The sequence below is a fragment of the Platalea leucorodia genome (assembly GCF_965183815.1).
Source record: "Platalea leucorodia genome assembly, chromosome: 5".
Taxonomy (NCBI): Eukaryota; Metazoa; Chordata; class Aves; order Pelecaniformes; family Threskiornithidae; genus Platalea; species Platalea leucorodia.
The window spans coordinates 100606519-100619834 of record NC_138827.1 but is presented as its reverse complement, the minus strand read 5'-3'; the positions used below and the strand labels follow the sequence as shown (position 1 = coordinate 100619834).

Here is a 13316-nt window from a genome sequence, read left to right as displayed (position 1 = left end):
CATGATTTAATTAAGTAAAAGTATACTGCTAAGACCAGAGAGACTGCTGTCTGTCTGCTGCACTGCGACCTGCTTCATCTGTTTCGCAGCTCAAATTCCTGCCAGAGGAGTATTTGTTTAAAGTGAAGATACTTGAAAACTGTAAAAACCTCACTTTTTTTCATTTGCTGAGAGCCAGCCTTAAGTAATCAGATGGTGCTGTATGTCTAGACATTTTAAAAATAGCTGCCTTTTTTGGCATATTGAAGTTCAGGAACTGCTTTCATTATTAATTCCTTGCTAATCTCTCACTGATGCTGCCCAAGCCGGTCACTGCATGACTCCGTTAGGCAGGAACGTGATGTGGCTCAAAGAAACGTGAACTCTGCTAACCATACGGCTTTAAATACACTAGGCAGGTACAGCTCATTATGATTATTCTGTTTGACTTTTGGATTCATGCCAATGCTAAGAGAGGGTACGTATCCCTCTGGTCAATTTGACGTAACCTAAAAAATACCAGAAATTATACTCTAGCAGAACTGAAGTGCATTGGTATAATTAAAAACAGCCAGTGCAGCAGATATATCTACAAGTTCAAATTCCTCCTCCTTCTCGGGTCCGCCTCCGTCCTTGCGGTTCTGTCTGGGCCATCTTTTCCCCCAGAGCCTGAGCTCGCCTTCCCTGCCCTCGGGGCGTAAGGGGCCGTTTGGGATTGCCCTCAGCTCTCCTGACCGGTGGTCCCTCTCGCGCTCCCTCTCCCGAGCGTTGCTGTGGGCGAGGAGGATGCCTCTGTAGTCGTGAGCGTTTTATTTTGTGTTGCCAGTGTGGGGTAATGCACCGAGAACATTTCGCCTTGGTTACACAGTAAACCAAAAGCAATAGCAGAGGACAGTGGCAACTCATTTCATCTTCTCTTCAGGAAAGACCACTGCTTTAATGTATATCACTTTAATGTATATCAAGAAATTACTAGGATATGGAAATGCTCATGCGCAAACTATTTTACGCGTGTTGTGAGAAAATATTGCGGTGAATAAAATGCATTGTAAGGAGAGCTGGGAAGAAATGGCTTTACTCCGTGACCCTTACAAACAAGGATCTCCTGGAGGGTCCTTTCCTCCCAAATACGTAGCACTAGAACAAACACGGTTTAGCTACGAGCAGAACTGTTAAATGCAAGAAAAAACCGGAGTGCTTTCTCTGTCATTTATTTTCCCTGTAAAACGCTGTAGAGCCCTGCCATTGGGATCCTGTCAGTTTTGCAGCTTTTCCAGGTGACCTTCAAGTGAGAGGCTCACCGTTACCGGTCCTAGTGTCACCTTACAGTTAACTGTTAAAAAGGCGACAGCTCTACTGCAACTATTAGAAGTTCTTCTTCCCTAAACTCCGTTTAATTGAGGTCGCTGTCAGAATACCCCATGAAGCTACGCGCCGTCACAGAACTGGGTGGTTCGGGTATGTTAGCTCGAGTGTTAGCTGTGCGTTTCTTAGCCGTGCCCGAAGCTGTTACGCCGTTACAAAAGGAAGCCGTAGGCAGCGGTACCGGCGTTCCCGTCGCTGATCCTTGTCTTACCTCCACCTTGCAGCCCGTTTAGCTATGCCAGTGCAGCATTTTGTGAGCTCCCTGAATCAACTGACCCAGGTTAAAAAGAAACTGGAGAAGCAGTTCCCTGTTTAGCAGGAGGAGGTTGGAAGGTGTGGGAGAGCTTTCCTGGACCTGCCTGCTGCTGCAGCCCCGTTCAGCTGAGGAGACGCCTTGGGACGGGATTCCTGGCGAGCCGCAGAGCCGGGTTCCGTACAGGCACCAGAGCTGCCCTCGGATCAGCGGCCAGCTGTGCAAAGAATGGGCAGCGCAGGGAAACTGCTTTCTAGGCTCAGACCAGAATACGACAATATTCATTCTTTATTTAAGAAAACACCTATTGTATTCCAAGTGCAATATTTCAATTCCAATATTTTCCAAAGCAAAGCATATGTCAGCAAGCCACATTCTTCTATTTCCTAATTTACCTCTGTTTGAATTACTGACTTCTCCCACAAATGATGATGTGAGTGATATAATGGAATACGTAGTGGATCAACGTGTGTTTAAATAGCAAAGGAGGGTGTAAAGGGTATAGATAAATAGGGGAGCAAAACAAGCAGCGATAAACACTGCATTCAACCAAAGGATGTAGTGTTAGGAGTATTCTTATTAGAAGAAAACTCCATGCTTGCTGGCAGAGGAGGAGACGTTTCTCTACCATGCCGATAAGAGAAAATAAAGTAAAAAATAAATAAAATGGCTTTAGTATTAAAGTTCTGGACTGGACTTCTGGGCAGAATGTAGATGCATGATCAGGATTTATAACTTCATCATGCTAGATCGTATTCTGTAGACATCAGCTCTGAGTATCTTGGTTAGATCTATAAATAGGCAGGGAGGAGAAGCAGCCTGTGGTTTGTATCAGTTACTCTAACACCTGCAACACCTGCACTTATCTTTCATTTCCTGTGCTATTTTCACAATGCTTTTTTTCCACTAAGGCGTGAGTTAAGATTACAGATGAGGTACGAAATTTCACTGCTGAAAATACATTTATATTTCTCTTGAGGGACTCGGTTTCTGATGGTTTGTTATCAGCTGTTTGTTATCAGCACTTGTCATGCTGATAATCTAAAAACCTTGTCTGCAGAGTGTCCCTTTGACTTCTTGGGTAGCACAGAAGCCGCGTGGCTTTGAATTCCTTCCACGTTCACTGGTACCCAGCCTCCGTGGATGGCGTGGCCAGCAGGTCTGGGGGGCAAGTACCAGGGCTTGCACCAACGGTCAGGTCCTGGCCCCTGGTAGAGGGGTTAGTAGGGAAGAAGGTGGTACCTGCCTGGTCTTGCAGATTTGGGAACAGATAGGTCAGGCTCTCCAGATAGGCCTAAGTGAAGGTAGTTAAAAAACGGCGCGTGGTGATGGTCTTTGAAGGATTCCCAGCTGTCGTGTCTGAACGGCTGGGTGTCCTGCGGGAGCCTTGCCTGAGCAGAAGTACTGCTGCCAGCAGAACTGCGCGCTGCATTCACTGAGGTGGGAGTGGTTTCGGGGCATCCTGCACTCTGGAAACGCGTTCACGGTTAGGATGAGAGAAGCCCGCGCGAGTCCTTGGGTCCAGACGCAATGCAGAGCACCCCTGTGTCACTCTGACATCCAGCTTCAGTTCCTGCCTTAGAGCAAAATAAACGCGGTCTTGTGCCTTTGAGCCTGGCTGGGCTCACGCAACGTCAGTGAGCCTCGCTGAAAGGGTGCAGGGACTTCTGGCAGCTTTGGCTTTGGATCGCCTTCTCACCTCCCTTGGGTAATTTTCTTTTGCAATCCCATGCTCTGATTCTTATTTATTGAATTGTAAAGGATTAGCGCGATGAGAATTGTTTAACATCTCTTTCTTTTCATCTGTAACGTTGTAATGAAGCAAACTTTGTTGTTGTGATCAGGAAATGTTTGATGTAATTTTGGATGAAAATCAGCTTGAAGATGCTTGCGAACACTTGGCAGAATATCTTGAGGCATACTGGCGTGCTACTCACACCACCAGTAGCACACCCATGACTCCTCTCCTGGGGCGAAATTTAGGATCCACTGCACTTTCACCATATCCTGCTGCAATCTCTGGATTACAGGTATGCAAACACATTCCAGCCCCAAACGCCAGTGCAGATCAGGTGGGGTTTTTTTAATCTGTGGGCAAATAGTGTAATGTGTTTTATATAGCATAACTTCTGTTTGCTTCATTAGTTGTTATTATGCACTGTTTGGCCACTGCCAGCAGTAAGAAGGCAAGCTAAGGCCCCTGGTCCCTGAAGAAGCAGTTAGGCGGCTGGGTGCTGAAGCACCGTGACTGCTCTTGCTTTAATGGGAGGTAAAGTGGCCATGAGTGGGTTCCCGAGGAAGCGTTACATGAGGCTCTGGCAAGTGGTACTGCAGCCGTATTAGAAAACGGCCTTTTTTTAATCTGGAAAAAAATGTCATTGCAGCTGGGACCCTGTCAGGTTGCGAATAAGCGTGTACAGCACGTCAGAGCAGTTGAGCTAACAGCTACTGTATTTAAGAATGCAGCGCAGTGTCTGTAATGATCCCGTTATTTCTACCCCCATAACTTCACAAAACATTCACTTTTGGGTGAAAAATGTCCATGCTTGTCTCTTGTATCAGCAAAATGCCTTCACCTTTTTGAGTTCTTTGAGTGTGAATAAAATACCTTTTTTTTTACCCATTGAAAAAAATTCTGACCATTTTTTTCCACAGGGATAGCTCAAAAACGGCTGAACTTTGAAACTTCAAACGTGGCATGTAAATAGTCCTTAATGAGAAGTACGTGCTTTACTAAGTTTGAAAACAGAAAATGTTTTTGATTAATAGTTACGAATGCTTGAGAAGATCAGGATTGCAGCACACTTTTAAGCCTGAAAGTTCCAGAAGGAGTTCTGTATGTGTGTGACTTTCTAGCAGTGTGCACTTTCTAATGTACGTCAAAAGTCGAGTTGAGCAGATTATATTTAATGAATAATTCACCCGACAAATTTAACCTCTCTTCTGCTTGTAGAGTATCTGGAAGCAGGTAACGGTTTTGCAGGAAACGGTGCATTGTTCGGTGTTTTCAATTAACGTAAAGCTGTTTTTTCTGTGAGTGAGTCGCACTTCGCTGAAGGTGCATGACCCCTGATACTCACATTTCTAATGCCGTGCTTGATTTTAGTAGGCTCAGTAAGCCACTGTTTCCTGACTGGCTGAATGCACAAGCACTGTTCTATTACTAATAACATGCCCATGTAAACTGTTGTTTCCATTTTCACTTGCCTTAAAATTTCAGTTTTCCATCCCTTCATGACAATAAAATACCATCTGCAGAACTTTCACCTCTTCAGATTCATTTTGAAAACTGGGTGTATCCACAGAATTTTTTTCAGGCATTTATTTCTCTCTGATCAATGGACACCAGCAGTAACTGTGAAATGTTGCTCCATTTACTTAGGGAAAACTCACACTGAAGATGAAAATCACCCCTGTGCAGTGGGCTGGCTGAAGGTACGCATCACGTAATCCCCACTTCACCCGAATTGTGAAGGCTTAGGTGGGACTTGAATGGTGCTAGTTCTCTGCAGAGGGGTAAATTTCTCCCTGAGCGAATGATGCCCACCTAGAGACTGCAGGATTTGGCCTTCAGTGCCACGCAAGCGTTCAGGCCCGGTTAAGGATTTCTGATGTCGTACGTGGTTATCTCGCAGTGAAGGCTTCCACCATCTGAAGTGCTTATCCACCTAGAGGAAGGATTTGCATCAGTTTTAACTGTAATGATGTGGTGTGGTAATTATGAGGCACTCAGGAGAATCCTAGGAATTAAGCTAGCTTAGGTGCTTATGATATTTTAAGAATTTATACTTCTCGTGACCTTGGGACTCCTTCTCGCCTGATGCCTTGGGGAACTGAACACTGAAAGCCCAGAGCCTCGTGTCGCAGTCGCACCTGAGAACGATACAGATTTGCTGGGACCATCTGTACGTACCTCACTGCATCAGGACGTGGGAGCGTCCCTTTTTCACTTGATTGTGGCTTGGATGTCAGAGAATTGAAACTTCTGATTTAACTTCAGTCTTTGGGCTTCAGGAAGGTCATCGGGGTGACGTTAAAAGGCATAGATAGAGAAGAGGCAGCGTGAAGGAGAGGGCGTATGGGACAGCGTGCTCCCGCTGTGTCCCGTCACGCGGGGTGTGGTGCATCTGCCAGGGCCGGTGGTCGTTTGGTCCTTGGTCACGACCTTGCCCACAAGGGGAAGACGTCGATGTTGAGCTCTGTGTGTTTCCAGGCCTCGATAGGAAGAGTAAATTTTGTCATTGCTAACACCTCGGGGCCGCTCGTTTGCCTTTGTGGCTAATCCCTGGTTAGCTCTAAACCTGCATGGTTTAGTCTAATTTCAGCGAATGGACTTAAATCCTATAGCTCAGCTTTTGGGGATCTGCGTTCCTGCGCTCCAGGGGATTTGCGTTTTAAGTCCGTTACTGCAGAAAACGTAACGCAGCTTATCATTCCAGTGGCGCTGCCGGACCGAAAGTTAGTTGGGGCGTAAGAGCAGCACAGAACCACACCGGTTTTGTGCCACGCTTACACCTCCCAGGAGGTAAGCAGCGGGATCAGAGTGAGTGCACGGGCGAGGCGGGGAAACGGGACGGTTTCTAGAAAGGAGCAGGTTGCAGGCAGAGAGGTAAATTGCTACAGGGAAGATAGAGGGTGTGAGCACAGAAAGTTAAGGTTGCAATTGATTGGGTGATTATATATCAAAACTGCATGCCGCGGTCAAATAAATCTGAGAAGTGTAATTTGTGAAGAAAAGATGTGGATTTTGACATAGAATCACTACTAAAACACGATGCTATAAGGAAAACTTGGGGATGAGCTGGTGGCAGTTGCTGCCCAGTAGCTGAGTGTGTGAATTTGCAGAAGGGCACCTGCTCCGTGCCAGCTCGTTAGGTGGAATCTGAGTGAGGAACCCTGGTAGCATCGATCCACAGGAGGAGATGCGACATGCTATCTGCTGTGCGTTCTCTTGGCCATTGCAGGATCGGAAGGATGACACTGGGTGTGTCGTCTGGAGAAGGAAAAGTACTGGCCGAGTATGTTCAGAGGGTGTGGATGGCTATGCTCGAGAGGTTTACGGTGTGATGACAGCAAACAAAATAATTTTTTAGGCTATTTCTTCATTGTCCCAGTTGACTGGCAAAAAGTATAAACTAATTTTGTTCATGTGACAAATGTAGCGCATCATCATTCTGGGAACGTGAGGATAGCAAAGGTGAAAGCTTTTAATTAATAAATTATCTGAGAAAAGGATTTTCTGTCAATATATGTAAAATATTTATTATGTTTCAGTTGAAAGAATTTGTTAATATCTAATAATTTTAGCCACCCCTTAGCTGCCTGGTTAGCAGTCCGTCATTTTTTTGGTCATACGAAGGTTTTTAAATAGGGCTCAGAGCTGCACCTTTTAAAAAAAAACCACAACAAACATCTTCAGATGTTTTCTAAAACCACATAAACCAATGCTCAAAATTTTCTAAGCGGAATAGAAGCATGAATGTTACGTTCATGATCAGAGAAAAGTGATAAATGCTGAATACATCAGCTCACTTTTCATGCTGAATGGTCTGTAATACTCACCGAGGTGAATACCGTGAGGTACACGGTGTAATACTGCGTTTGGTCTGCTTTCAGCTCTAGGAACCAGACTATTCTTGTAACCCCTTCCTGTAGCTACAGACTTTAATATAAAATGAATAACACAAAAGTGGATGGATTCTGAAAGACCTCAGCATATAAGTCTCAAAACAAGCTAAAAAATGTGAAATACTCTTTGTCTGTATTAATGCTTGGCTTCTTTGGCACCCGTAGAGCCAGCGTATGAGGCACAGCAGCCATTCTACAGAGAACTCTCCAATTGAGCGACGAAGTCTAATGACCTCAGATGAAAATTATCACAACGAAAGGGCTCGGAAGAGCAGGAACCGCTTGTCTTCCAGTTCCCAACACAGCCGAGATCACTATCCTCTAGTGGAAGAAGAATACTCTGACTCATACCAGGACACTTACAAACCCCATCGGAACCGAGGATCCCCTGGAGGATATAGCCATGATTCACGACACAGGCTTTGAGTTCAAGAACCTGGGGAAAAATAGTATCCATCAGTTGACAACTTGCCATAACGTAGCTAGGAAAAAAAAAAAATTCATTTTAATTTGGCAGATGTAACGCGGTTATACTGAAGTTGCACTCTGCCATCATTTGATGTTAAGTAGGGGGCAAAAAAAAAGTTACCATGCCCTTACGTTTCTGCCCGATTATAGAGGTTGTTTTTGGGATATTTATTTTTTTTTTAGTACAGCATTTGCATTTATAGCCATACTTTTTCTTGTCGTTAGATATTAGACACATCCGTTTGTAATTTAGGGTACTTATCAAGGCACTTATAAAATAATTTCCTGTGCTGGAAATTCCAAATGACCAGTTCCAGTTGGAACCAATTTATAAACCAATTCCTGTTGGAATTTGGGTGAATTGACTGGAAAGTCGACTTGAGCATGTTGCAATCAATTGAAAAAAAAAATACAAATGAAAAATCTGAAAATTACAAACCACTAGAAGCCAGAAAGTCAGCTACAGTATTTGTTTGCTGGAAGCTCAATTTACATTTCAAGTTAGAATAAAAGGATTTATTCTAACTACTTATTTCCAGAATGGCTTTTTCAGACAAACCAAATGTAAACTATTGAGAGTGCCAAATATCACAAATTATTGCAGCAGTTACAAAATACTTTCCAGTTTGAAATTATTTTTAGACCTGGCATGAATGTTGCAGCGAAACGATTCCTTTAGTTTAGCCAGTACTGACATTCTTGTTGCGGTCAGCGATGATGAGCTATGACAGGATCAGGGGAAGGAGAAACGGGAGAATGAACAAGCTCCAGAACAGTTTGTAAGGTTAGAGGTCGAGAACAGTCTTTTTTTGTCCTCTCGTTTACCTGAATACAGCTAGTAGTCCCAAAATGGAACATTGGTGTATAGATACATAATATTTTTTTCTCCCATTTTTAGGATTCTGCCTTTTTAAATGGAAAACAATACTCTCTTCTTACCCAGTATGTAGAGTACCTACCTTCCAGTACGTCTGAGTACCTGCCCATGTGTTACGTCTTTCAAAACCCATCTTTGAATGTCTGAAAATTCCAGCGTCGCACAAGAACTCTCCAGAAGATCAGTTTAAATTTCAGTAATGAAATCTGAGGGAAGGGGGCAGGGTTAAATACTCGTCAATGGTGACCATTTAAAATAACATACTGGTCAGAATTAGCTCGCAATAAAAATGGGGTATCAGAACAAAGTCTGCTCACAGTAAAGGCGTCGAGCTGACGTTTTTGATTCAAAGAACTATGATAAATCTTTGGAGATATCGCTGCCTTACTTCCTAACAATCGCTTCTTTTCACTGACTGAGTCTCCAGTTTCTTTAAACAGATAAATTTCTGTTGAAGACTTTATGTCTTACCTGATCAGTGAAGCCTTAGATCCAATGTGGTTGAACACTTTACCGTAGTTGACCGTTTTGTACAACCCGCTAACGTCTTTAAGCAGAGACCCCTGACATCCCCCACTGCATGCCTTTTCTAAAATCGACCGAACTACGCTGAGCGTGCATTTTTTGAATGCAGGTTCAGGTCAAAATTATTTTTTCAAAAATGAGGATCATTAACTTTTGTATTTGCTTATTTTCTTCCCACGGCCTGCTAAAAGTAGGCTTTAAAAGCATGTAGCACTAAATGAATTTCCTGAATATTATGGTTTCTTCTACTTTCTGGACCAGTTAGCAAAGATCACTGGTATTCTCCACCACCGTTGAGTCTGGTTATCTTCTTGATGTTAACAATGAGAAAAGTAATTCATCTCCTATCTGGTACAGCCGAAAATGATGTACATCTCTAGCAGCAGTACAAGATTGCGGATGCATGATTAATTCTTTAAACAAGTTCGCTGCCTAAGGGGCAGCCTTCAGCACCGCGAGATGATTCGAATGGGCCAGTTACCAAGAAAAAAAAAAGAGAATATCTGCATCCATTGGAGTAGAGAGTTAAGAATGGATATGACAGGCCTGATCCTGTTGGATGTTCTCAGGCTGAATGCCTGCAGATTCCGCGGGAGCGTTTAGGCTGAGAAAGCGCAGCAAGATCTGGCCTGGGAAGGGTAGCCTCAGCTGCCTTCTCGAACATTTTCTGCTATAGCACAGTGGAGCATTCTCCAGTAATTTTTACGAATCTTTGTTACGTGTACAGCACACATACCTGCATGAGAAAGAAGGCATTAGGCAAAACATTTTTTCTATAAGCTTTAATAAGTTTCTTGTTTGTGTGCATTAAAGTATTAATTGCAAAGGATGCACTGAGATGTATAAACCTAGACTAGACAGCTGTTTATCTTTATTCTGTAGTAGCATTAGGGATCAGATCATTTAACTGCTTGAAGATATTTGCATTTTAATGGCAGGTAGCTGCAAAGCACCTACGTATATTTTCTAGTAAACAAGGTTACTGCTTTATCATTTCCTAGAGAAAAATGTCATTTATTTCTAGAGCCTTTTGGAGCCTTGTTTTTAAGTCTTCCATGTCATGCTAGTAAAGGGAAGGATCTGCACAACACATATGCACAAATTCCATCACCTGCAGCATCTGAAGTGCCAAACCGACGTTGTTTGTTCTAATAAAAACGAGCTTGCGAGGGAAGTCCTGTATCGTCTTGAGCGAACACATTGAGTTCCTTTATTATGTGGGTTTAAGTTTACTTTACTCGTGTACGTAATTAGTTTACCCTCTCCTGTCCCGCTGCCCGTTCCATTTTAATATAAGAAAACAGTTATAAGTGACCCGGCAGGTCTCCTTGCTTGCTGGGGTTTTTTTCTTCTTTGAAGACAGATATATCTTTAAGTACAAATAGACGAAACACGCTAATAGATGATTAATTTATCCTAGGTATGAGCTACGGGAACTCTTTATTTTAAAAAGTAAATTATTTTTAGGAAACACGGTAATCAGTAAAAGCTGCGATGTTGATCAGGACATGTTAACTCATAGTATTTGTATTAGAACTTCAGCAACGCTAGCCAGCTGTATTGTGATTTATTATGCAATGGCGCTATATAAAATCGTGAAGTTCATGTATTCCTGAATGAATACGAGTAAGACTAGTTTTCCAGTCCTCATACCGTTCCTTCTTGTTAGTAAAATATTATTAAAGATCAGAGTTCTGTTCCTAAGCTCTGGCTTATACAGAGGATTTTTAGAAATGTTTATTAACATTTTTTTGTTGTTGTTGTTATCTGAGGTTTTCATCAGGCCACTTTTGGATTAATGACAATTTAGCCAATAAAGGTGATAACAAGAGTGTTAATGTCACAAGACAATCTATGTCAGTGCATTCATCTGTTTGTGAATGAATTAACAAGGTGTTTTAAAAATCTTGAAGCCACTTTAAAGACAATTAATGGTTAAACTTTTAATTTAAAATACTTTGGCAAGTTGTAGTAAACAGATGTACGGGCTCTTTTACTAGTTCCACAGACGAACGTTTATCCCATGGGCTGTGCAGCTCACAACTGATGATGTTTTCTAGCTGAGTGCATTACGAAATTATGTTTAAAGGAATGCAGCTAAAGCTGTTCTATATCAAATTTTAGTTTATAAACAGTGGGCTGAACGAGATGATCGTTTTCTAAACAGGTCGGTCTGGCAAAACTCAGTTCCTCTGCTTGAGAATTGACAGTGCGGTGTGGCCCGACACCTAGATTTTACCCTGAAAAATCACCTTGCCGCGGCAATGAGGTGGCGGCCCTGATTTTGTACTTGATAAGCAAGAGCAGGTTCTGCAGCAAGCGCCGGGGCCGCTTGCTGTCACCTTCCTTCTCCGCTGCCGGGCGCTCAGCCTGCTTCCAACACCCCGTCTTCTTGACCTGGCTCTGACGGGCCCGGATAAATCGGGTGCGCCTGGGATCGGAGGTGGCTCTGTGACCGGTGATCGTACTCGCAGTGTTGGCGTTGGGTTCGCTGCAAACAGAAAAACGTTTTACTGTGTTTTCTCCAGGTTTGAAAGCTGCTTCTGAAGTTGATATTTGGGGGGTTAATCTTTTGTGCTCCTTGCTTTTAAAATAACGTTTAATATGTACTTAAGAGAGTGAAAATTACAAAAAGGAGGAAGGGTAGCTGTAGGAGCGACAAGCTGACGGTAGTTCCTCTGGAGGCGCGTAGGCCCCTAACTTCAAGTTCAGTCTGACTGCAAATCTTCCGAATTCAGTTTGGTCTCAGTACCGCAGACTTCTCTGAAACGTCCCAGAATCTCATATCTTTACTGACATTACCAGTCTCAAAATAATATTGCTAATACTATTACTTCATAGCATACTGATTTGGGTAAGTTAGGGCTTTCACGAGTCATTGTTTTCTTTAAGAATGTATTAAATGTGTCCTCTGCTGTATTTTGTTTTCCAAGTTCAGTGCTTAGGAAGCCTCTCCTTGATTCCACGGTCTTCATTTTTTCTAAAGCAAAAATAATTGGAGACCACAAAAGAAAAAAAATCAAATGGATATTTTGTGAAATACCCTTTGTACAGATCTGGTTTCACTCCTAAAATTCTGTATTTTCAAATGGGGTTGTATTAATAGAGGTTTGGGTACGTGGGGTTCTGCGATCATCTGTTTTGTTGCAGTTACCCCATTCCTTCAAATAGCGTTCTGCAAAGAGTAGCAAGGCTGCAAGGTGCTGTCCTGTAGGCAGTTCTAGCTCGGGGGCATTAAGTTCCCACTGTCTTTAAAATGATGCCAAAAGAGAGTATATTATTTGAAGAGTCGTCAGTTGAATAGCCTTTGTTCGATTGTTACTCAAGTCCAATTTATTTTATATAGAAAAATAAAGGTATGTCTTTAAAAATAAAGGGACATTTTAATAATGTTGTAAAATACATGTAAGGAATTAACTTGGAGAAAGAGCTGAAGGTGCTACTTAGTATTGAAATTTGCGTTCAGATCTCTCTCGCTATTTGTGGAATCCATTTAAGAAGTCAAGGGAAATACTGTAATTGAATCCATATAGAGAATTTTGGGAGAAGGGAGAAATCGTTTAGGACGTTAATACGAGTGTGTCATTCCTGTATTCCCTTGAAAGTGGGGAAAGCGGGAGGAGTATTGGCTTGGTCCGGGTGGCGTTTGGCAGACCTGCCTTCCCCCTCGGCTTGCGTGGCAGCGGGTTACCGGCCGGCCGGGAGCGTACAGCCACCCGCTGCTGGACGCAGCCTTTGCTGCCGTCTTCGCCGAGCCTCGGTATTTGCACGGTCTGACCGTAAATGTCACACGCTGATGATCATACGCCTTGTCGGTATTTCCTGAAGAACGAAATGCAATTAAATTTAACGCCACAGTCCCCTTTGATACTAATTCTACTCTGTATAAGCAGTAGAAAATCCATATAGTGAGAAAATCTATTGTACAGTACAGAATATTATATTTTGCCAATGATATAAAAACAGAGCAAGGAAAAAGAAGCACATTTGTAATAGCACAAATTTACAGTAATTCCACTGTTGCATTTGGCATTGTAGTTTTGAAAAAAAGGGGTAGATATTTTGATCCAGCGTCAATGGATTTATTGCGGTTTTGATCAGTTTAACTTGCTGCCTGATACTTCAGCAGTTTATTTCTAAGCCTTGCATTTTGCACACGTGATTGATTTTTCAGTAACTTGTATTCCTTCCATACTAATTCATGAAAAAAAAAAAAAAAAG

The 13316-nt window shown here is 42.7% G+C and overlaps 1 protein-coding gene across 1 annotated transcript in view; it reads left to right on the top strand.

Moving 5' to 3' along the window:
* CACNB4 (calcium voltage-gated channel auxiliary subunit beta 4) overlaps window positions 1-7676 on the top strand; it is a 106177-nt gene extending 98501 nt beyond the window's left edge. Inside the window, exons 13-14 of the mRNA XM_082312919.1 lie at window positions 3442-3627; window positions 7391-7676. Of these exons, the coding sequence (XP_082169045.1) occupies window positions 3442-3627; window positions 7391-7651 (447 nt within the window). The 3' untranslated portion in view covers window positions 7652-7676. The remainder of the gene's footprint in view (window positions 1-3441; window positions 3628-7390) is intronic.
* The last annotated feature ends 5640 nt before the right edge of the window (window positions 7677-13316 follow it).